This window comes from Nerophis ophidion, linkage group LG13, assembly GCF_033978795.1.
Source record: "Nerophis ophidion isolate RoL-2023_Sa linkage group LG13, RoL_Noph_v1.0, whole genome shotgun sequence".
Taxonomy (NCBI): Eukaryota; Metazoa; Chordata; class Actinopteri; order Syngnathiformes; family Syngnathidae; genus Nerophis; species Nerophis ophidion.
Window position 1 is genome coordinate 20505529 of NC_084623.1, and position 25913 is coordinate 20531441.

Sequence of the window (25913 nt, forward strand, 5' to 3'; positions counted from 1 at the left end):
GAGCGACAATACAAAACTGTGGTGCATTGGACCCCAGCGCTGATACTCCGACAGAGAGTCGCCGTGCGATTCGGACGTGTAACATGTTAGTCGTGATGTTAGCCCGTTTGGGGCTAATTGTGCTACCATAACTGTAAACTCCGCCCCCTCCCGTTGGCTCCAGACAGAGACGATTTTTGTTATTTGGGTCCAAAATGGCTCTTTCAACGTTCTGGGTTGCCTACAACTGCGTTAGTGGAAAAGCGGCAAATGAGTAAAAGCGACAGAAACGTTGCCATGGAGACGAGGGTTTTCTTACGTGCCTGGCTGCAGTCTCACGGCGACACCTGTCCGTCAGTAATAACAGTCCCCGATAACCTGGACCAATTCAAACCGTTATTTTATTTTTTATTGTTTAATTTGCATTGCCTCACATTACTAATTTCTCGTTTTGTTCATTTATATTTTGATTTTATTTTGTGTTAAAAATAAAAATAAAGACATTTAAAAATATATATTTTTTAAATCTTTTCTTGCGGTCCAGCCTCACCCAAACTCTGCCTCCAGTGGCCACCAGGTAAATTGAGTCTGGGACCCCTGCTTTAAATGATCTGTTTTTTGCCCTCAAAGTACTCTTGTGTACAGGGAAGTGTTTTCAGAATTTGCAAACATTAACAAAAAGACCTAAAAATGATTTTAAGAAAATTAAAAATTTCGACCATGTCACTGTAGTCCATATTCTGATACTATCTTTGGTGTCGACACCACTAATTTTCAGATCGGTCTGCCCTCCTTATGTGTCATACACTTCTGGCTGAACCAATGCAGACACAAACAGTTACCAGCTGTTGTATTATCCTCTCTCCAGCCATATTACACTTCTGGCTGAACCAATGCAGACACAAACAGTTACCAGCTGTTGTATTATCCTCTCTCCAGCCATAAACAATCTACTTGTAATTTCCTGATGATATCTGCTCACTTTCTACTGTAAGTTGCATCCCTCTTAAATTTTACTATGCACTTATTTCTTCTGATGTTTCAAGATATCTTAGCTGTTAGCTAGCTTAGCTAGCATGCTTGCCCCTGCTTGCTCTCAATGTGTAAAATGTTTAGCACCGTCCTAAAACTTGATATTAATGATACTTGATTTGCTGTAATTGAGGTATTTATTGTTAACTTAGCAGAGTGTATCCACACTGTGTATAGTTATATACAAGTAACTGCGAGCTAGTCAACCGGAAAAATAAAAATAAATACACTGTCAGCCAGAAGAAATTGTCGCTTGTGATCGCCATTAAAAGGCATCAATTTGCAATGGCAATCGCATACATTTTCATGAAAATCGACCCAAGTATTAGTGTTATGATAATTTTGTTTCGGTGCTCCCACTGAGATTAAATCATTTATTTTGGTCATAGAAATTCAGTAAATTGTTTTGGACAAGTCTTGGAAAGTCATTGATTAAAGTGTTCGAACCCTGTAAATACCAGATCCAAAGTATTAATTTGTAAAGAGCATCATGTTCTCTCGTTTTAAAATTCAGCTTGAAATCCAGCTTCGTATTTGTTAGAGCAAACGCTATGATGATGATATCAACAGGAGATACTATAGAAATCTGGGTTCAAAAGTCACACAGTATCTCTGAAATATTTATCTTTGTCAGGTTTGGATTTACAACCAGTTGTTTTACCATTTAAAAATTACAATACAAGATTACATTTTAAAGACTAAAGAATATTCTATTTTGTCATCAGCTAAAAATGTCTGCTTATAAATTCCCTCTTTTTTTTCCCCTTCCCCTATATTGGCTTTATCATCAGCAGTAGATTTAACCAACTCCACACTTCTTTGCTTCTCACAGGCAATAAGTATAATCAATGTACTGCAAAACAGAGTGGTTTTGAACAAACTGGACCCCAGCACGAAGTATTGTGTTAAAGTCCAAATCAATGCAGAGGGGAACTCCAAGGTCAGCAAACCAAGCAGTACTGTTTGTGAGAGCACCACCACTGGTTAGTGTCTTTCTTTCTGCATATACTGTCTATGAAGTTCTTTATTGTTTGTTTTTTATATATGTCTAACTATGGCAGTGCTTTTCAAGTAGTGGGTCGTAAATGTCAGAGAGCTGAGTTTTCAAAACTTCTTGTCCATTGTCTCCATCTCAAAAATATGTTAGTTGAATTCAACTATAGGGTTAAGGTGGCCAGAGTATTTTATTTTGCAAATCTTATAACCGCCAATTAAAGAAATCCAAGGGTCGTTTTCGATACCATAAATTACATTACTGTTGCACAACTACCAGTTCCACCTTTGTCTTCTGATAAGGACTGCAGTGATTTTTTTTAAAGTTTTTGCCAGTTGCCAATGACGAGGCCAATTCAATACCACAATCCATCTATTCCCTACTTACTCCACCCTAACAGACATTTTTTCATTAGTTCTCACCCGTTGCCTTAGAAGACTTAGCAAATCTTGTGCATTCCATCAAGATTTCTTCTAGTCCATTAGACATCCTGCTCACAACTGTTAATTTTAGCACTAGTGGTATATTCCTGCTCTTCATAATCAATTGCTCACTGGTTTCCATTTGTGTTCCATCCAACTTCAAGCAGGCAGTTATTTAGCCTCTTCTCATAAAGCCAAACCTTGACCCCTCTATTCTTAGCAACTATTGGCCCATCTTCAAGCTGTCCTTTCTGTCTAAAATGTATTACAAAAATTGTGGAAAAACCAGTTAGTCTCAGTTTTAAATCAACACAATATCTTTGATAAATTTCAGTGCAGTTATCGTCAGTTACATTTCACAGAAACTGCTCTACTGCGGGTCTCCAATGACATCATGATCAATACTGGTTCTGCTCAATGTCAGTGCAGTGTTTGACACTGTTGACCATCAAAATCCTTGTGGACCGGCTGAAGAACTGGGTGGGCTTTTCAGGGAAAGCCCTCCAATGGTTCAAATCATATTTGGTTGATAGATCTTTATCTATGGCTGTTGGCCCTCATAAGTCAGTGTCTGTCCCCCTCTCTTGCGGGGTGACCCATGGTTCAGTTTCTGGGCCTATCCTTTTTACCCTGTACATCAGTGGTCCCCAACCACCAGAATAATTTTTTATTCATTTTTATTAAAAAAAAAAAAAAAATTAAAATTTTTATTTTTTATTTTTTATGAAATCTACATAAAAAACACAATATACACTTACAATTAGTGCACCAACCACAAAAACCTCACTTTTTCACTTTTTCATTACAAAAACGTCCCTTTTTTATGACAAAGAAAAAAAAAAAAAAGAAAAAAAAATTGATTCTCCCCCCTGCCCCCAGCCCACAATTTATCTGGGGGACACTGGATGCTAGTGTGTTAATTTGAGTGTGAATGTTGTCTGTCTATCTGTGTTGGCCCTGCGATGAGGTGGCGACTTGTCCAGGGTGTACCCGCCTTCCGCCCGATTGTAGCTGAGATAGGCGCCAGCGACCCCAAAAAGGGAATAAGCGGTAGAAAATGGATGGGATGGACACTGGATGCAAAAACTGGGTGAGGCTGGGCCGCAAGAAAAGTTTTCTTAAAAAATCTAACATGCACTTTTTAATGATTTCACCTTCTTTGAATGGCTTTCTGGCCCTAGCAACAAACTTGTTGACTCTCGCGATTCTTCCAGGAAATACCCGACTATCAGTGCCCCTTCCGCCATTCTCCCGGGGCAATCATTCTCCCGGTTTTCACCAGGACAACAATAGTAAGGGCGTGACGTGATGGCAATACCTTTAGAGATCTCTACAAACTGCCGTCTCGTCCGCCTTTCCACCACACAAGAAGAGTGCATACCCAGTCGCAAATTGTATGAGGTTTCTCCAGACTCACGGAAGCGACTGCAAGACATACTTATTCAACAGCCATACAGGTCACACTGAGGGTGGTTGTATAAACAACTTTATCACTGTTACAAATATGCGCCACACTGTGAACAAACAAGATTGACAAACAAATTTTGGGAGAACATCCAAAACACAACATAAACACAAATACCCAGAATCCAATGCAGCCCTAACTCTTCCGGGCTACAATAGGGGGCATGGGTTGGGGGTGGCGGGGTGTATATTGTAGCCCGGAAGAGTCAGGGCTGCATGAGATTCTGGGTATTTGTTCTGTTGTGTTTATGTTGTGTTACGATGCGGATGTTCTACCAAAATGTGTTTGTCATTCTTGTTTGGTGTGGCTTCACAGTGTGGCACATATTTTTAACAGTGTTAAAGTTGTTTATACAGCCACCCTCAGTGTGACCTGTGTGGCTGTTGACCAACTATGTCTTGCAGTCTCTTACTGCGTCTACTATTGACTGTAACATGTGGTTGGGCTGGCACCTGTTTGTGCAGTTTGAAGAGGATGCTTAAGGCAGAGCCTCCACGATGCCCTCTTAATATTGTTGTTTAGGTGAAATTTGAGAGAATGATTATCCCTTGAGGGGCACTTATATGGGAGCCTCCTGGAAAAATCGAGGGTATAAAAGTATGAAGCTGTAAAGCGCTATTCATGTAAAACTCGCGGGCCGCACCAACATTAAATTTTCACATTTAGGTGTGGCCCGCAAAATAACGTCTCGCGGGCCGCTGTTCTAAACAAACCTGGATTAATGAGAACATCGATAGACATGTACAAAGTTATGTTATCCATTTCACCAGACAATGTTTATTAATGACGTCAATGCATGTAGCATTGTCTCCCTCTACACACACTTACATACTGTGCAGTACTGTTTGGCAAACATTGCATTAGAGACCGTGCACATTAACGGGGACTTCACATATAAGAGTGAAAAATACGGAGAACGAGCTGTTATTGGAATTTTCCATACCCATCCATCCATCCATTTTCTACCGCTTATTCCCTTTTGGGGTCGCGGGGGGCGCTGGCGCCTATTTCATCGATTATTATCTCTGTGTTTTCAGGCTTCTCTGTGAAGTCACAGTTTTATGTATATACAGTACTAGCTCAAATTTAATATCAGTACGTGTACATGTACTAAAATATTCTTGACTGCCAAAATTGATTTTGTCCATTTTTCACACGTCACAAATCCCTGTTTACTTGTGTGTTTACCTATTCTAATTTGTTAGATGGCCAAACCAAGTGTTTCAGCTGGTTTAGATGTGTGGGTAGGAGAACAGAATGCTACTAAATACAGTACTTATTGGTAGAAGCTGGCCAGTCAAATGGATAACATTGTCATGATCCCACATGACAATTTGGACATTATTATTAGTTTCTTGTATTTTGCATTATTTCCTGCCCAGAACTTTTGGTTTTGTTTGTTCCTGTTTGCCTTTGTTTCTTAGCCACCTTACTTCAGTCTTGAGCACCTGTAACTACGGGGCTCCCTAGTCACTAATCAGTAGGCTTTTTTTTGTCCAGAGGAGGGTGTTGAATCATTTGTTTTTGTGTCTTCAACCATTCACATGCGGCCTTCACCGGTTGTTTTATTGTGAACTTCCCTACTACACTACTTTTATGTTTTGCCCCAATAAAAATTTTTTTTAACTGCTGCATCTGCATCCTACAGTCCAGACTAACACCACCAAACACAGACCATAACAAGCATAGCTTAAGCTGCTCTTACTGTATGTGTAGTTGCTGCATAACATTACAATGCATGTTTATGGGACATCTGCTTTGGTTCTTGTGGTTATGGCACTCGTTAGAGGCGAGACCTTTAGTCCTTTTTACAGAGACTTACGCATGCAAAGAAAGAATGCTCTGATAACCGATTGATTATTGTATACAAGATGAATCTGGTTTACAATTGAAGAGTCAAAATTAAGGCGTCAACAAACATTGGTTTCAACCGATTTTATGTAAGCAATTCAATAGTGGAAATATATGTTTTTAGTATTAATTTATTATTAAGCAAAACAACTTAGAGTAGACTTTTCAAGATTCAAAATAAAATGTGTATTTTTTTCTCCCCCTTTTAGTCTTCATTCATGTTTGTGGTTATAAACAAATATGTGCTTTGTTCTGTACACAGAAGCGGAATCTCAATGGGTGCCAGCAGTGGTCACGTTTTTCATCGTGACCTTGACAGCAACTCTTGTGGGGATTGCAGTGGTTTATAGAAAAATGATTTCCCATCTTCTTTGTCCACAAGATGCTCTGCCTTCGGTGTGTATGTTTTTTTTGGGGATAGCAATTAGTAGATACTGAACATAGCAAGTATAGCAAGTAACCTAATGTCTGGCAGACAGTACTTTCACATACATGTATACCGCTACATTTGGCAGAGAGCCAATAACATTTACAAAACCACTGTCTATGCCGATATGATTTGACTAATTTTCTGTCACAACTCATCACCTTATCATACACAGTCGTCCTACATAGTGGGGACACATGTTCAGGCTTGAGACCTGTCCTTCAGCAGTGAAAGGGTTTATCTGCAGCTCAGAGTCTACGAAAAGTCATTAACACAAAAATAGAGTGTCTTGAAAAAGTATTCATATCCTTTCAACTTTTCCAGGTTTTGTCATGTCACAACAATTGAAATTTGGGGATTTTACATGAAAGACCAACAAAAAACCGGCACAAAATGTGAACTGTAATGTATTTATAGCTCTGGAAATCTAATGCCCCAACCCTACTTTTTTCGTCTCCCCAACTTAATTCCCGACCTGTTTGGGCTTCATGATGTTGCTTGCTCCCTAATATTCTTTTATCAAAGCTCAAAGGCTACCAAAGAACAACTATATTTGTACTGAATATAGATTAAGGCTATCTTCGACTAGTCTTTTTAGCCAAATATGATTTTTTTTTTTTAGATTTTGCCCGAACTTTTACCAAACTTTGGATTTAATATTCGGGGGGTGCATTGTTTTTAAACTCTTTTGGTGCTGTCTTCAGTGTTCCTCTGTTGCTGTCAGTCGCAAACGAGAGTGTTACTCTCCTATTAAGTTAATTTTTACACCCCAAATACATACATATATATACAGTATATATATATATTTATATATATATATATATATATATATACAGTGTATATATATAGATACATACTGTGTGTATATATATATATATGTATATATATCGCCCGCATGCAGCTGAGATAGGCTCCATCGACCCCGAACAGAACAAGCGGTAGAAAATGGATGGCTGGATGGATGGATACTAGGGTTGTTCCGATACCAATATTTTGGGACCGGTACCAAAATGTATTTTCAGTATTGTTCTTCCTCCAAACACGACGAGTTGATTTTATACCAAAAAGTTCTATTTTGGTTTCATCTGACCACATGACATTCTCCCAATCCTCTGCTGTATCATCCATGTATCCATTTTGGTATAAACCCAACTCGTCGTGTTTGGAGGAAGAAGAATACTGAGTTGCATCCCAAGAACACCACACCTACTGTGAAGCAGGGGGGTGGAAACATCATGCTTTGGGGCTGTTTTTCTGCTAAGGGCACAGGACGATTGATCCGTGTTAAGGAAAGAATGAATGGGGCCATGTATTGTGAGATTTTGAGCCAAAACCTCTTTCTATCAGTGAGAGCTTTGAATGGTTGACTAAATACTTATTTTCCACCATAATTTACAAATAAATTCTTTAAAATTCCTACAATGTGAATTCCTGGATTTTTTTTCACATTCTGTCTCTCACAGTTGAAGTGTACCTATGATGAAAATTACAGACCTCTGTCATCATTTTAAGTGGGAGAACTTGCACAATTGCTGGCTGACTAAATATTTTTTTGCCCCACTGTATGTATTTGTGTATATAACTGCACTTTTTGTCCATAAAGATAAAAGTAGTGTTCATGTATGAGTGCTGAGTTTAAATTCCCCTGAAGAGCAGGGAAACCTGTGAAACAGACCTGTAGGGGATGAAATAGCGTTCATGTGTTTTATCCTGACCTAAGGATTAACTGCACCTCATTTACCCTGACCTGTTTGCTGTTTCTTTCCAGCCTCTATTGGCAACCTCCAACTCGTCCCACGACTGGGACATGCAGATCTCTCCCAATCCTGAGGAGATGTACAACTCAGTCAGAGTCATTGCTGTTCAGTAGTCTATGAAGTAAAAGAGAGGCCTTGGAAGAAGTGAGGACCATCTTCTGCAGGAAGCGTGATCCTAAAGTACCATCCTTGTGATATGATTTGTAGCGGCTCAAGGCACCACTAAAAAACCTTCTACACACCTGTCAAGAGACACACTAGTATGCTACATTTGGTTAAAAAGGCAGCAAGACAAAGCATCAAACCGTTTCCACCCCTAAAAAGCTGAAGACTGCAGTGTGGGAACATGTTGGTACTTAAAAAAGGACCAGGGAGTCATTGACGTCGATGGCTGACCCATTTGCAAAACCTGCCAAAAGAAAGTTACTGCTAAAGGGTTTAATACGTCCAATATGGTACATTACACGCCAAAGTAAAGGAAATACATAATAACTGAGTTAATTTATGTAAATGGAAAGTTACTTCATGAAGAATTGAGTAGGTAATGCGTTAAATATAAACATGTTACATGTCACTTCTGATCAGTATCTAAGTGTTGAGTCAGTTCAGTGTAAACAAACAGCAACAGGTAGTCCCATCAAAAGGCTTCATTCAGTGGCCATTTAATGTTAGAGATTACTTCTTCCTATCTGTTGAATAAACTATTTGCATTTTAAATTAATATAGCAAGTGTAAAACACTAACATAAAATAACATCAGTTTGTACAATACCAGCACTATAACATGGGATCTAATTATGTGCATTTCTGTTATTATTATCACAGCATAAATGTATTATTTAAAAATGAACATATAGGCGTAGAAGACAATTGATGACATACAACACTTGGGTTTATTACTCTTCACACGAGTAAAATTTCCCTGTGGGGATCAATAAAGTGTATTTTATATTAAGTGATCAATCTATTTTAATAATAGTTGTTGTTTTTACTTTTTATTTTGTACTGTTAATATTAATAATTTTTGTATGGTTATTTATATTAATAAATAACTGATTAAAATCTCTCAAAATGTTTGCGATTTGATGTATTTTTTGTTGTGCAATTAATTAATGAATAATAAACGAGAAATCAAGATTATTACTCAGACTATGACGGTGAAGTCAATCTATAATATATATATATATATATATATATATATATATATATATATATATATACACACACACACACACATGTGTGTGTGAATGTGTGTGTGTTTTACATTGTACTATAATTACTGTATTGATTTAACAACCGGGCAGCACGTTGGGAAAGGGGTTAGTGTATCTGCCTCACAACACGAAGGTCCTGAGTAGTCCTGGTTTCAATCTTGGGCTCGGGATCTTTCTGTGTGGAGTTTGCATCTGATTGCGTGGGTTCCCTCCGGGTACTTCAGCTTCCTCCCACCTCCAAAGACATGCACCTGGTGATAGGTTGATTGGCAACACTAAATTGGCCCTATAGTGTGAATGTGAGTGTGAATGTTGTCTGTCTATCTGTGTTGGCCCTGTGATGAGGTGGAGACTTGTCCAGGGAGTACGCCGCCTACCGCCCGAATGCAGCTGAGATAGGCACCAGCAAACCCCCTGTGACCCCAAAAGGGACAAGCTGTAGGAAATGGATGGAATTAACAACCCCCTGGCGCTGTATTGTACTGTTTTTGTTTTTTTCCATGTTTTCATGTTTATAAATGTTCAACTTTATAAATTAAGGTATATGGGGAAAATGTATGATAAAGCGCTCAAAATGGTTAAAACATTAAAAAACAAGACCACGTTTTTTTTTATAAATCTTTATTTATAAACTGTAACATTTACAAACAATCGAGAAATAATAATAATCAAAAATAATTACAGAAACTACAAAAAGTCACACATGTTCTAATTAATTTAAATTAAATTGTGTTCACGTTCGCGCTATTTCGGTTCCGGTCCTGACGTCGGCAAAGTCAGAACACGTGACAGAAGCAGGAAGTGCGAGGACGAGTACACGGTCCAAGTTCAACAGAATGGTTGCGGCTCTAAGAGGATTTTCTTACGGTGTGATGTCCTCAGACCTCCCCGGGCAGGAAATGTTTGGTCGGCTGAACACCTCAAATTTGGATACAAACGTTTGCTAATTTTGGATGATTTGTTTCTCCAACACGCACATAAGAAAAGTCGAGTCAGGAAACAGCAATTTGACTCGTCGCCATCCAACAAAATGTTTCGGGGTTACTACATTTTCCTTCTTTTCTTTGTTGTTTGCTGGCTACAGCCAATAAACGGTAAGTAATTTTTTTATACGCATAAATGACACATTTCTAGAATACCTACACACCTAAAAAAAATTTTACGAGCGGAAACGCTCTGAGCGAATGCGTATCGAGTCTGGTTTATAGTTAAAAAGTACCAATGATTGTCACACACACACTAGATGTGGCGAAATTACGAAATTATTCTATGCATTTGACCCATCACCTTTGATCACCCCCTGGGAGGTGAGGGGAGCAGTGAGCAGCAGTGGTGCCGTGCCCGGGAATCATTTTTGGTGACTTAACCCCCAATTCCAACCCTTAATGCTGAGTGCCAAGCAGGGAGGTAATGGGTCCCATTTTTTATAGTCTTTGGTATGACTCGGCCGGGGTTTGAACTCACAACCTACCGATCTCAGGGCGGACACTCTAAACCAGGGGTCACCAACCTTTTTGAAACCAAGAGCTACTTCTTGGGTACTGATTAATGCGAAGGGCTACCAGTTCGATACACACTTAAATAGATTGCCAGAAATAATTTGCTCAATTTGCCTTTAACTATGTTATTGTTAATAATTATTTATGATTATCTTTTTGGAAACACTGATCATCTTAATGATTTCTCACAATAAATATATATAGAAACATCCATCCATCCATTTTCTACCGCTTATTCCCTTTTGGGGTCGCGGGGGGCGCTAGCGCCTATCTCAGCTAGAATCGGGCGGAAGGCGGTGTACACCCTGGACAAGTCGCCACTTCTTCGCAGGGCCAACACAGATAGACAGACAACATTCACACTCACATTCACACACTAGGGCCCATTTAGTGTTGCCATATGTGTATATATATATATATATGTATGTATGTATGTATGTATGTATGTATGTATGTGTGTGTATATATATATATATATATATATATATATATATATAAATGTAAAAAAAAAAGGGTATTTTTGTCTGTCATTCCGTCGTACATTTTTTTTCCTCCTACAAAAGGTCTTTTGCAGAGAATAAATGATGAAAAAAAACTTAATTGAACGGTTTAAAAGAGGAGAAAAAATGAAAATGTAATTTTGAAACATAGTTTATCTTTAATTTCGACTCTTAAATATTCAGAATTAAACCGAAAAAAAGAAGAGAAAAACTAGCTAATTCGAATCTTTTTGAAAAAATTAAAAAAATAATTTATGGAACAACATTAGTAATTTTTCCTGATTAAAATTATTTTTAGAATTTTGATGACATGTTTTAAATAAATTTAAATCCAATCTGCACTTTGTTAGAATACATTACAAATTGGACCAAGCTATATTTCTAACAGAGACAAATCATTATTTCGTCTAGATTTTCCATAACAAAAATTTTAAGAGAAATTCAAAATACTTTGAAATAAGATTTAGATTTGATTGTACAGATTTTTTAGATTTGCCAGAATATTTTTTTTGAATTTTATTCATGATAAGTTTGAAGAAATATTTCACAAATATTCTTCCTAAAAAAAACAGAAGCTAAAATAAAGAATTAAATAAAATTTATTTATTATTCTTTACAATAAAAAAAATTAATTTACTTGAAAATTGATTTAAATTCTCAGGAAAGAAGAGAAAGGAATTTAAAAGGTAAAAAGATATGTGTTTAAAAATCCTAAAATAATTTTCAAGGTTGTATTTTTTCTTTAAAATTGTCTTTCTGAAAGTTATGAGAAGCAAAGTACAAAAATGAATGAAATTATTCAAACAAGTGAAGACCGAGTCTTTAAAGTATTTTCTTGGATTTTCAAATTCTATTTGAGTTTTGTCTCTCTTAGAATTAAAAATCAAAGCCAGACCAGCTTGCAAGTAAATAAATACAATTTAAAAAATAGAGGCAGCTCACTGGTAAGTGATGCTCTATGAGCTATTTTTAGAACAGGCCCGCGGGCACCGCGTTGGTGACCCCTGTTTTAACCACTAGGCCCATGAGTAGAATCGGGTTCTTTTTTCATTCTTGTGACAGATCGACCTCAAATGGAACTAGAAAACGATCAGACTGACAAAAAGATATGTTTACCCTCGACTTTTGCTGTATTAAACAAAAGAATGTTACTGACTTATTTAGCAAGTCTTTCTGCCTCTTACTTTGATGTTGTAATGTAATTATGAAAGAAACAAAACTACATTGGAGAGAGAATGTGCCCGCCTGTACTGAGAGCTGTTGTATAAAAAACTGTATTTTAGAAGGAAGTGAGACCTGGAGATGCAGACGTGATGAGATGAAGCCAAATAACTCACTCTCTTTTCAAAACCAGTGAATGTTGGCACATTGTGTAAATTAAATGAAGTGAAGTGAATTATATTTATATAGCACTTTTTCTCTAGCGACTCAAAGCGCTTTACATAGTGAAACCCAATATCTAAGTTACATTTAAACCAGTGTGGGTGGCACTGGGAGCAGGTGGGTAAAGTGTCTTGCCCAAGGACACAAAGGCAGTGACTAGGATGGCGGAAGCTGGAATCGAACTTGGAACCCTCAAGTTGCCGCCACGGCCACTCTACCAACCGAGCTATACCGCAAATCGTAAATAAAAACAGAATACAATGATTTGCCAATCCTTTTTAACCTATATTCAATCGAATAGACTGCAAAGATAAAATACTTAACGTTCAAACTGGTGAACTGTGTTATTTTTTGTAAATATTAGCTCATTTGGAATTTGAAGCCTGCAGCATGTTTCAATAAAGCTGGCACAAGTGGCAAAAAAGTCAGAGAAATTGAGGACTGCTCATCAAACAATTATTTGGAACGGGCTAATTGGCAACAAGTTGGTGCCATGATTGGGTATAAAAGCAGCTTCCCAGAAATGCTCAGTCGTTCACAAACAAGGATGGGGCGAGGATGACCACTTTGTGAACAAGTGCGTGAGCAAATTGTCGGGCACTTTAAGAACAATGTTCTCTATGAGCTATTGCAAGGAATTTAGGGATTTCACCATCTAAGGTCTGTAATATCATCAAAAGGTTTATAGAATTCACTGAGAAATCACTGCACGTAAGCGGCAAGGTAAAATAATTCGATCTGTCAGGCGGTACTGCATCAAAAAGCGACATCAGTCGGCCGGTTTAGTTTACTAAATTACAATTTTAAATTTCCCGCGGAGTTTCTTGTTGAAAACATTGCAGAATGATGACGCGTGTTTGTGACGTCTCGGGTTGTAGCGGACATACGTATTAGCCCAGTACCACACACGGCTAAAAGTCGTCTCTTTTCATCGCATAATTACACAGTAGTTTAGATATGTGTTGCTGAATCTTTTGCAATTTGCTCAATTAATAATGGAGACTATAAAGAATAATGCTGTTGGTGGAAAGCGGTGGATTGCTGCTGCCTTTAGCACCGAAACACAGCCGGTGTTTCTTTGTTTGTTGTGAAGCTTTAACACAGAGCGATCAAGCAAACATGTTTCTCTACGTCAACCAGCACGTTTTTGGATGGGAAAATTGTGATATTAAGTCGGCTCTTACCGCAGACTTCAGTAGATTATGCGACCTCATACTGCAGCTCAAAAAGGCAGCTGTGGTCTTGGGTCCTCGGCTTCTCTCAGAGACACTGGCGTTCACCGCAGCCATACGATTTTCAGGCATGACTTTACAATCTCACAAAAACACTATTAAAACAATAAGGAGATAAGGAATGTTCCAGAATTACTCTAGTAAATGTGTCTAATTACATCTGAAACGCTCACACTGCCGCCGCCTGGAGCTGTCCCCTTTTCTTTTTTTTTGTGTGCTTCACTCTAACTTTCCTTATCCACGAATCTTTCATCCTCGCTCAAATTAATGTGGAAATTGTTGATTTCCCGGTCCGAATCGCTCTTGCTGCTGGAGGCTATTATTATAAACAATGTGAGGATGTAAGGAGCCCTACAACCCGAGACGTCACGTGCACAACGTCTGCTACTCCCGGTAAAGGCAAGGCTTTTTTATTAGCGACCAAAAGTTGCTTTATTGTCGATGTTCTCTACTAAATCCTTTCAGCAAAAATATGGCAATATCACGAAATGATCAAGTATGACACATAGAATGGACCTGCTATCCCCGTTTAAAAAAGAACATCTCATTTCAGTAGGCCTTTAAAACTCTATTATGCAAAGCCAAAGCCATTTGTCAACAACAACCAGAAACGCTGCCGGTTTTGCTGGGCCCGAGCTTACCTGAGAAGGACTGATATAAAGCGGAAAAGTGTTCTGTGGTCTGACGAGTCCACACTTCAAATTGTTTTTGGAAACGGTGGATGTCGTGTCCAGCAGATCAAAGAGGAAAAGAACCATCCGGATTGTTACAGGCGCAAAGTTCAAAAGCCAGCATCTGTGATGGTATGGGGGTGTATTAGTGCCCAAGGCATTGGTAACTAACATATCTGTGGAGGCACCAATAATGCTGAAAGGTACATACAGGTTTTGGAGCAACATATGTTGCCATCCAAACAAGGTCTTTTTCATGGACTCCCTAGCTTATTTCAGCAAGACAATGCCAAGGCACATTATGCACGTGTTACAAGAGCTTGGCTTCGTAGAGTGTGGGTACTTGACTGGCCCGTCCAGACCTGTCTTCCATTGAAAATGAGTGGCGCATTATGAAGAGTCAAATACGACAACAAAGACTGTTGAACAACTTAAGCTGGACTTCAAGCAGGAATGGGAAACAATTCCACCTGAAAAGCTTAAAAAATTGGTGGTCTCACTTCCTAAATGTTTAATGAGTGTTGTTAAAAGGAAAGGCCATGTAACACAATGGTAAAAATGCCCCTGTGCCAACTTTTTTGCAATGTGTTGCTGCCATTAAATTCTAACTTAATGATTATTAAAAAAAAAAAAAGAAAACAGTTTCTCAGTTCAAACATTAAATATATTGTCTTTGCAGTCTATTAAAGTGAAAATAAGTTGAAAAGGATTTGCAAATCATTTTGTTCTGTTTTTATTTACCTAGTGTGTGAATGTGAGTGTGAATGTTGTCTGTCTATCTGTGTTGGCCCTGCGATGAGGTGGCGACTTGTCCAGGGTGTACCCCGCCTTCCGCCCGATTGTAGCTGAGATAGGCGCCAGCGCCCCCCGCGACCCCGAAAGGGAATAAGCGGTAGAAAATGGATGGATGGATGGATTTATTTACGATTTACACAACGTGCCAACTTCACTGGTTTTGGGTTTCGTAATTGCACAGCGTATCAGAAATACATTTTTCAAGGCAAGTTAATTATAAAGCACAATTGGTACACAAATTCAAAGTGCTTTTCAGAAAATTAAAAGAAAGAAAATAATTAAAATCAGAAAATCAGAACAATTTTCCATTTGGATCAATAAAGTTTGTCTTAGTCTAAAATACAATCATCATAAAAACTATTATAATTAAAATCAATCAAATGCTTTAGATAAAATACATTCAGTTGTCATATGCACAATTAAAAGTGTTTTCCAGCTGAATTCGAACATTGCCAACGCTAAAGTCTGTCACATATCTTCAGTAAGACTATTCCAGATTTTAGGAGCATAAAGCTGAAAGGCAGTTTAAACATGTTTAGTCCTGACTCTGAGCACCAGAAGGAGACCACTCCCTGTCGAGATGGTTCATCTGGCTCTAACATATCAGAGATGTTACTATGGCACACAACAATAAAACTACTTGTACATACTGTAAGGTGAGCTTTTTTTAAAGTATGTTCTCTGGGCAACAGGAAGCCACTGCAAACACTGGCCTAATACGGTCGAATTTCCTGGTTTTAATAAGGATTTTAGCATATTCAAATTGCCTTTCAGAAAATTACAAGAATGCAAAAAGGAAAGTATTAAATGATCATAACTCAAATCAAAATCAGGCTGAATTTTAACATCGCCAACGTTGAGGTTTGTCACATATCTTCAGGGAGACTATTCCAGATTTTAGGAGAATAAAACTGAAACACAGTTTAAACATGTTTCTTCCTAATGCAATAAACTTGTATTTGTCGTATATTTAAACATTGTTTTTGAAATTAGAACTTTTAAGTCTCTAAGTTAAATTGAATCAAACAAATGATAATAAAATATACTTGTCTTTTTTTACACTTGAATACAAAATCCCACCCAAAAGCAATACAGTAGGTTCTGTCTCTGTTAAGGACAGAGTGTGGACCCCTCAAATATACACAACCAAAATGGCAAAAAAAAAAAAAGTATTGACAAGCAAAGGTGCACTTCAAAATTGAACATTTTGGCAGAGGCAGAGTTGTACATTACTTAACTGACAATCAAAATAAGACTTTTTTAAAAAAAAAGTGCAGAGTTACAATATGAAAACTCCAGCACAAGCAGAGGTATTATACAGGTCATATGCAAAAAAAAAAAAAACTAGGGCTGTCAAGAGATTTTTTTTAGATCAGATTAATCAGGCTCTTGAGTTTTGATTAATCATGATTTTCAGGGCGTTCAATCGATCGCAACTGAACTGTTTGGTTTGTTCTTTTGAATTATTTTTCTGTGTGACGCGCAGGCTTTCTGGCGTCACTTCCTCTCCGAACTCACTTTGTAAATGATCAGTCCATACAAAGCTAAGTGCTGGAGATTCAAGAATTACACGGCTGACTTACCCGTGTAAAAATTTGTACCATGAGGGGAACGTTAAACGAAGGTTTAGTGTGGCTGAAAGGGGTTTAGGCTAAATAATTGTTCATTTAAAGCAGGGGTAGGGAACCTATGGTTCTAGAGCCGGATGCGGCTCTTTTGATGACTGCATTTGGCTCTCAGATAAATCTTAGCTGACATTGCTTAACACGATAAGTAATTAATAATTCCGCTGGTAATCACAGTGTTAAAAATAAAGTTCAAATTATAAAACATTCTCATGCATTTTAATCCAACCATCCATTTTCTATTGCACCTGTCCAAGATGTCACATTAATGGTAAGAAGTATGATATTATTGGTTAACTTTAGAACAATGTTATTAAAAAGAATAAGATACTTATTATACTTATAATTACTTAAAAATGCACGCATTTAGTTGTATTCAGTGTTAAAAAAATATTATATGGCTCTCACGAAAATACATTTTTAAATATTTGGCCTTCATGGCTCTCTCAGCAAAAAAGGTTCCCGACCCCTGATTTAAGGGGTTAAACGACTTGGTGTAGACATGGCCTTAGAAGACGTTTCACCTCTCATCCAAGTAGGCTTCATCAGTTCATGCCTATAGACTTAGATTGGTCAGATGGAGTCTTAGACTTAGATTGGTCAGATCGAGTCTAGCAGCTGGTGCCAAAACCTCAAAAATGTATATTCCAACACCAGAAGGGTGTGCCTGGGAAAGGATTTTTCCAGATTCCTATCGCAGTGAGAAAAACAACTTTTGAGATGCAAACGAGCAAACCTACTGTCAGTGGAAACGGCAGTTATTGAAGAATTGAATATTCAAGTCATTGAAACTATGCATACTTACGAAACCATCCCATGTGGGATGTCTGTAGGAGTGTTTTCAGTTGCATTGTTTTTGTTGTTTCAGTTTCACAAAATCCTCAGTATATTCACCAAAATGTCACTGTGGACCTATTGAGTCTGTTTAGCTGTATAATGCATATGTTCCTTCTTGACTACACTTAAATGTAGAATATATGTAGAATATATTTATATTATTCATATATTATATATTATATATATAATATATGTTATATATTATTTATTATTATTATTGTATATTGTGAGCAAACTGTGGTGCTGAATTTCCACCAGGGATCAATAAAGTACTTTCTATTCTATTCTAGTCTAGCTCAGGGGTGGTCACACTTTTTCAATAGGCAAACTACTTTTCAAATGACCAAGTCAAGGTGATCTACCTAATCTTTCTTTTAAAATTTAGTGGGTGGGGCTTATATAATTGTGCACTCGAAAGTCCGAAAAATACGGTAAATGTACTCGAAGGTAAAATGACTTTGTGTGAGTGTGTGTTAGTTGTGTCTTTTGGTCTTGGATTGAATTGCATAACACAAACACATGTAGGTCATGGTCTACAAGTTAATGTGCCCTGTCTTTTTGTTGTTGTTCGTTTTAGGGCGAGCAGAGCTGTTCCCACCTCAGAATGTGGACTTGGTTACCATGAACACCTGTTACATGCTGAAGTGGGATTGGAATGAGAGTACTTCAAACAGCCATGCTGTTTCTTTCTCTGCACAATGTATAGCGTGAGTTATGGCTTTTTGAGTTTGATTTGATGCATGTTTTTTTATTGTAAAGTTAACTGAATTATCACTTAACGGTAAATTAATTTGAAATGGCGGGACAGTAATTCGCTGTTACATCTCAAAGGCAAAATACAACAGTAAAAGTATTGTGGCCAAACAGCTACATTTTTGTTTCTTCTGACAAATTTTTGTTTCATGGACAAAGACAAGACATTTTGGAGGAAAGTTCTGTGGTCAGATGAAACAAAAAATGAGCTGTTTGGCCACAGTACCCAGCAATATGTCTGGAAGAGAAAAGGTGAAGCCTTTAATCCCAGGAACACCATCCTTACCGTGTATACTCATGACCCAGCAGAATTGGTCACATTTTCAGTAGACCCATAATGAATAAAAGAACCAAACTTCATGAATGCTTTTTGTGACCAACAAGTACGTCACCTTATCTCAAAAAAATAAGAGTTATAGAAATTATTGGAAACTCAAGGCACCCATGACATGGCTGTCTTTGACCACGACTGTATATTGCCCATTAATTTTCAATAGAGGGAAATTACTAGTACCGGTAATTCTGGGTAATTAGGGAATTTTTAAAACAGGAAACATGCTGGTTTAAAGGGGAACTGCACTTTTTTTTCAAATTAAATTCTGCTTCTAGAAGCGAGCACTAAGAAGAGGGTGAAATGTTGGGGCAGAAGGAAGCCGATTAGAGTGAGGTCTAATCGACTCGAAGCTGCAAATTTGGAATTTGGAGACAAGTTATTTAAACATAAATGGCGTGCTTACCCAAATAATCCAGAAAAACGCTCCCGGCCAGCTGGACTAAAGATACAACTGTCCATCGGGTGAGTCACACGTTGTATTAGTCATAGGGCTGGGCGATATGGGCTTTTATTAATATATCAATATTTTTAGGCCATCTCACGATACACGATATATATCTCGATATTTTGCTTTAGCCTTGAATTAACACTTGATGTATATAATCACACCAGTATGATGTTTCTATGTGTCTACATTAAAACATTATTCATACTGCATTAATATATGCTAATTTTCAACATTCATGCAGAGAGGGAAATCACAACTAAGTCAGTTTACCAAAACTTTATTTATTAAGCAGTTATTAAGCAGTGGCACAAACATTCATTTAATTTCAAAACAAAGTGCAAGATTGTCAGAGACATTTTAAAACAAGCTATGAGTGCACTTTTGTGATGACTTATCAAAACAACACTAAATTAAAGTGTACTTTTTGTACAGAACGCCACTACAATAATTAAAAACAAAAAAATATAGGCCAAATTTAAAAAAGGGAAGTTCTCCTTTAAATTTGTAGGGCAAGTGGAGTGTGTTGATGGTGGAACAGTTCAAGTTGGATGAGAAATGTGGGATATGCAGAAGTTTATATATTGGCCATTCATAGTCAATAGGGAGACATTCCTGGAAACTCTGGAAAACCCGGGAGTTTTGGGAAAGGGAACACTTGTTTTGCCTCAGAGATCTCAAAAGAGTAGGGTTTGTGCATGGTTGAAAGGTCCAAATGGGGTAAAAAGTGATGCAACATTTTGAGAATTTTGGGCATTGTAGGACTATGAACACGTCAATTAATTTGAATGGAAATTTTCTGGAAAACTGAGCATTCTGGGAATTCCTGAATTTGTTTTAACTTGGAAAATGGTAGTTTGATTGTTCAAGGTGAGTGCAAGGTGTTGAAAGTGGAATGTTTGAGAAATGTGGGAAGTCTCCAATGGGAAAAATGTCACTGAAAACCGGGAATTCTGGGTAGTCTGGGATATTGATACTTGAACGGTTTAGATTGTATGACAACTTTGGGCTGTGGACTCCGGCAAATTTCACAATCCCAATGTAAGACGAACACATACTGTATGTTTTTCTTTTTTATGCATTGTAATTCATAATATACGGCAAATACGAAGTGACTAATAATGCCGCATATGGGAGTACTCTATTACTTTGTCTATTACTGCAACTTGAGGGTTCCTGATTTCTTATCAATCAATCAATCAATCAATCCCTTTATTGTCATTGTCATAAATAACACTTAAGTCATACATGTCAACGAGATTTCGTTTGAGCTTTGTCCAGCGGCAGTGGTAGGCCGTGTTTTTCCAACCTAGGCCTTCATTGTTGTCCGACTTCATCGATTACCGCTCAAAATACCATAATTTATGTCACCACAAGACCATTGCTGGAAAAATACTATACACAAACACATTTACGCCCTACTGATTATTGTACTAAACTTTTTTTTTTCTGACGTATTTAAAAATCAATAATCCCGCATCAGCAACCAAAATATATTTTATGGGGTACCGTCAAAATGTAAATTTAAAAAAAAATTAAACGTGAAAAAATTAAAGGAATAAAATATTTGAACTCACAGTTTGTAATACCCATTGGACGCTGTATAAGCCAGTGGCACCTACTCTCGTCGATTCAAGTGGAAATAGCGGTCAATTCCCCATTTCAGTGCCGACATCGTCTCACAAGATGTAGTTTCTCTTTAAATATCCTTCTAGAAAATGGCCTTGCAAATATATATCTGCAACTAAATAAACGTTTTGCTCTCATTTTTTGTGGGTCAACACTTCCTGTTTCCTGCTAAGTTGAACTTAGCAGGAATGACAAGTGAGTATCCAATCACAGTCTCGTTAACATCAGGCTACCTAGATAGGCTACTGTAAACAACTTGTGATCTAAATGGCTATCGCAACTGTCTGTCAACTCTTTGGGTTCTCAAATTAATCCACTAACGGTGAGTATCCAATCACAGGACGCGTAAATGTCACATTCAATGTAAGGCTATCTAGAAGTCTTTACTGACAACAACTCGTGATCTAATTGGCTATTGCAACTGTCATTCACCTGTATGTGCCCGTTCACTTAAAGTGCATAAACAAAAAGTGTGTTGTTGATCCTGAAGGCCCTGGGCAGATTTCATACAGCATGGCAACATAAGCTAGCTGAATTCTGATTGAATAACAATTCTTACCTTAAAAACAACAGTGCTGGAAGTAGCATAATACAACATGAAGAGAATATAAATACTTTTAGATATTTAGGGAAAGTAAATAAAAAAATACTTTTATCCTTAATTATGATCATGATTTTTGGTTATGATAGGCCCACAACTTGTGGTTTGATCCTCAACTTCCGCCATCCTAGTCACGTCCGTTGAGTGTTATACAAGTATAACCCTTTTACCATTTTACCAGCTATACTCCATTTACATCTTGTGTCCTGAATGTTAACAAAGTATCCGCGATATTAGGCCCTTTTCCACCAAATGTTCAGGAATTTTTGGTTCCTGGAACTATTAACTAACCACCGCATTTCACAGTTTAGGGTAGTGTATACAAATCAGGCTGATGATGTATGGAGGACTGGTGTAGTATATTTCTACACTGATACCATATTAATAAAAGGACAGTATTAGGTGACATTGTTTTTTTACTCAAAGTAAGTAAAATGAAATACAAAGCAATAATATACAAAACGATATGATTTAAAAAATAAAGTGTAGCGAATCGTTCATGAAGAGTCAGGCGTTTGCCCACTGTCCAACGGTCAAAAAGTTGTCCTCAGTAAATGAGGAATTCATGAGGGTCAGGCAATTTCCTTTTGGTCCATTTTTGTTGTAAATAACAGTATATAATTAGTAAATGTCAGTTTTTATCTCACGCCGTCAACACAAACACATCGGCTTTAGCATTTGCTTGTTAGTATTAGCTTTCTGTTTACTGTGGTTGATGATAACTACACAAAAGGAGTGCAACAGACCACTTTTACAACATGTAATAAAGTAAATAGCCAATAATTAATGCCATTTACCTTCATTCCACTTATGTACTGCCTCCTATATTTCACATTTATCCAACAAAGTCATAGTAGTAAGCAGCTGAGGTCATTGCTTTGAGTCCCGCTTCATACGCCACTATAAATACGTTTAAAAGAGTCCGTCCACTTTTCTTAGCTTTGCATATCGAAATTAAGTTTGTAAAAATAATTAAAAACATTAAATTGCATAGATAGAGTTTAAAGACTATGGTTGAGTAAAAACACTGCAAAATAGTTCCACTAATCAGCGTTATTTAGCACAAGATTAATTTTAGGATATAATCCAGGAAAATTACTGAACAGGGCTTGCATCAGAACAATAGCAATGTGGGTATTAGTATATTGAATATTATAATTTGCATATTAAAAATATTAGATGGTAAAATTGTAAATTAAAACACATTTTAAAAACCATAGTATTCCTTCATTTACAATTACTGCTGCCTTTATTGGACGATCTACAAATGCATCAACTACATACAGTCGTGGTCAAAAGTTTACATACACTTGTGAAGGACATAATGTCATGGCTGTCTTGAGTTTCAAATAATTTCTACAACTCTTTATTTTTTTCATTTTTTTTTTTTTTGTGATAGAGTGATTGGAGCACATACTTGTTGGCCACAAAAAACATTCACAAAGTTTGGTTAATTTTGGAATTTATTATGGGTCTACTGAAAATGTTAATATTTGGTTTCATGTCCCTTGGCAAAATTCACTGCAATAGGGGCACTTTTGATAGCCATCCACAAGCTTCTGGTTGAATTTTTGACCACTCTTGACAAAATTTGTGCAGTTCAGCTAAATTGGTTGGTTTTCTGACATGGACTTGTTTCTTCAGTATTGTCCACAGATTGGGACGGCCGTTCTGAAAACTTAATTCTAGCTTGATTTAGCCATTGCTTTACCACTTTTGACGTGTTTTTTGGGGTCATTGTCCTGTTGGAACATCCAACTGCGCCCAAGACCCAACCTCCGGGCTGATGATTGTAGGTTGTCCTAAAGAATTTGGACGTTGTCCTCCTTTTCCATTGTCCCATTTACTCTTTGTAAAGCACCAGTCCCATTGGCAGAAAAACAGGCTCAGAGCATAATACTCCCACCACCATGCTTGACGGTAAGTATGGTGTTCCTGGGATTAAAGGCCTCACTTTTCTCCTCCAAACATATTGCTGGGTATTGTGGTCAAACAGCTCAATTTTTGTTTCATCTGACATCACATGGACAAAGACTTTATTGGACGTTGTGCGTTGACCACAGAACTTTCTAGAGGAAAGTTCTGTGGTCAGATGAAACAAAAATTTTGCTGAACTTCACCAATTTTGTCAAGAGGAGTGGTCAAAAATTCAAGCAGAAGCTTGTGGGTGGCTACCAAAAGCGCCTTATTGCAGTGAAACTTGCCAAGGGACATGTAAGCAAAATAAAAGGTTGCTGTATGTATACTTTTGACCCAGCAGATTTGGTCACATTTTCAGTAGACCCATGATAAAGTCATAAAATAACCAGACTTCATTAATGTTTTTTTTGTGACCAACAAGTATGTGCTCCAATCACTATCACAAAAAAATAAGAGTTTTAGATATGATTGGAAACTCAAGACAGCCATGACATTATGTTCTTTACAAGTGTATATAAACTTTTGACCACGACTGTACATATTGTATACATTGTGGCAGCACATGCAGTGCTTGAGACCCCATGAGGCTGATCATCAGCTTTCCAGCCATGGTCATCTGATCCCCCTGGTTGTCCCACTTTTGGTGTTCTTTTAAACCAGTGGTTCTCAACCTTTTTTCAGTGATGTACCCCCTGTGAATTTTTTTTTTTAAATCAAGTACCCCCTAATCAGAGCAAATCATTTTTGGTTGAAAAACAGAGATAAAGAAGTAAAATACAGCACTATGTCATCAGTTTCTGATTTATTAAGTTGTATAACAGTGCAAAACATTGCTCATTTGTAGTGGTCTTTCTTGAACTATTTGGAAAAAAGATATACAAAAACTTGTTGAAAAATAAACAAGTGATTTAATTATAAATAGAGATTTCTACACATAGAAGAAATCATCAACTTAACGTGCCCTCTTTGGGGATTGTAATAGAGATCCATCTGAATTCATGAACTTAATTGTAAACATTTCTTCACAAAAAAATACATCTTAACATCAATATTTATGGAACATGTCCACAAAAAAAATCTAGATGTCAACACTAAATATTGCATTGTTGTATTTTTTTCACAGTTTATGAACTTACATTCATATTTTATTGAAGTATTATTCAATAAATATATTTATAAAGGATTTTTGAATTGTTGCTATTTTTAGAATATTTTTTAAAACATTTCACGTACCGGGCTTCACGGTGGAAGAGGGGTTAGTGCGTCTGCCTCACAATAAGAAGGTCCTGCAGTCCTGGGTTCAAATCCAGGCTCGGGATCTTTCTGTGTGGCGTTTGCATGTCCTCCCCGTGAATGCGTGGGTTCCCTCCGGGTACTCCGGCTTCCTCCCACTTCCAAAGACATGCACCTGGGGATAGGTTGATTGGCAACACTAAATTGGCCCTAGTGTGTGAATGTGAGTGTGAATGTTGTCTGTCTATCTGTGTTGGCCCTGCGATGAGGTGGCGACTTGTCCAGGGTGTACCCTGCCTTCCGCCCGATTGTAGCTGAGATAGGCGCCAGCGCCCCCCGCGACCCCAAAAGGGAATAAGCGGTAGAAAATGGATGGATGGATGGATGGATTTCACGTACGCCTTGGCATACCTTCAAGTACCCCCAGGGGTTCGCGTACCCCCATTTGAGAACCACTGTTTTAAACAATATCAAATGGTCAACAGGCACAACACAAGTTTGTCATTTGCACAAATGCTTCAATGTTTTAAACTGATGATGATAAATAAATGGTATTTTATTTTCTCCGCAGGAAGTACAAGCTGGACTTAAAGACAAAGCACACCTGGACTACGGCCTGTGATAACACAGCTCTGAAATCATGTGATCTTTCTGTGTGTCGTATGTTTTATCTGGGTGTCTACATACTCCGTGTTCGTGCCAATGTAAATGGCAATCACTCCAACTGGGTACTGAAAACATTTTGTCCTGAGGAGCATGGTAAGCAATAGTAGAATATTCTTTTTGAATATTGCAAAAGTTATGTAGCAGTGGCTCAGTTCTTAAAGGGGAACATTATCGCCAGACCTATGTAAGCGTCAATATATACTTTGATGTTGCAGAAAAAAGACCATATGTTTTTTTAACCGATTTCCGAACTCTAAAAGGGTGAATTTGGCAATTTAAACGCCTTACAATTGATAGCCTGTCGGAGCGATGACCTTTCACCCGTGACGTCACAACATGAAGCGAGCCGCCATTTTCTCAATCTTACTACACGCACCAAGTCAAATCAGCTCTGTTATTTTCCGTTTTTTCGACTGTTTTCCCGTTCCTTGGAGACATCATGCCTCGTCGTTGTGTTGTCGGAGGATGTAACAACACGAACAGAGACGGATTCAAGTTGCCAAAAGATGCGAAAGTCCCCTGTTTGTTCCGCACGCTTTACCGACGACAGCTATGCTACGACAGAGATGGCAAGAATGTTTGGATGTCCTGCGACACTCAAAGCAGATGTATTTCCAACGATAAAGTCAAAGAAATCTGCATTATTGGAA

The 25913-nt window shown here is 37.7% G+C and overlaps 2 protein-coding genes across 5 annotated transcripts in view; both read left to right on the top strand.

The window, feature by feature from the left end:
- Positions 1-9002, top strand: part of LOC133564302 (interleukin-10 receptor subunit beta-like) — a 21876-nt gene extending 12874 nt beyond the window's left edge. For 2 of the 4 annotated variants that reach the window (XM_061918514.1, XM_061918513.1), the window contains 3 exons: positions 1844-1994; positions 6006-6139; positions 7939-9002. In XM_061918514.1, coding sequence (XP_061774498.1) covers positions 1844-1994; positions 6006-6139; positions 7939-8040 — 387 coding nt within the window. In that variant the 3' untranslated portion in view covers positions 8041-9002. The remainder of the gene's footprint in view (positions 1-1843; positions 1995-6005; positions 6140-7938) is intronic. The other 2 variants (XM_061918515.1, XM_061918516.1) reach the window with 2 other exon arrangements.
- A 903-nt stretch (positions 9003-9905) lies between these two features.
- The window catches only part of il10rb (interleukin 10 receptor, beta), a 38198-nt gene continuing 22190 nt past the window's right edge, over positions 9906-25913 (top strand). The window contains exons 1-3 of the mRNA XM_061918526.1: positions 9906-10234; positions 18260-18389; positions 25169-25356. Of these exons, the coding sequence (XP_061774510.1) occupies positions 10171-10234; positions 18260-18389; positions 25169-25356 (382 nt within the window). The 5' untranslated portion in view covers positions 9906-10170. The remainder of the gene's footprint in view (positions 10235-18259; positions 18390-25168; positions 25357-25913) is intronic.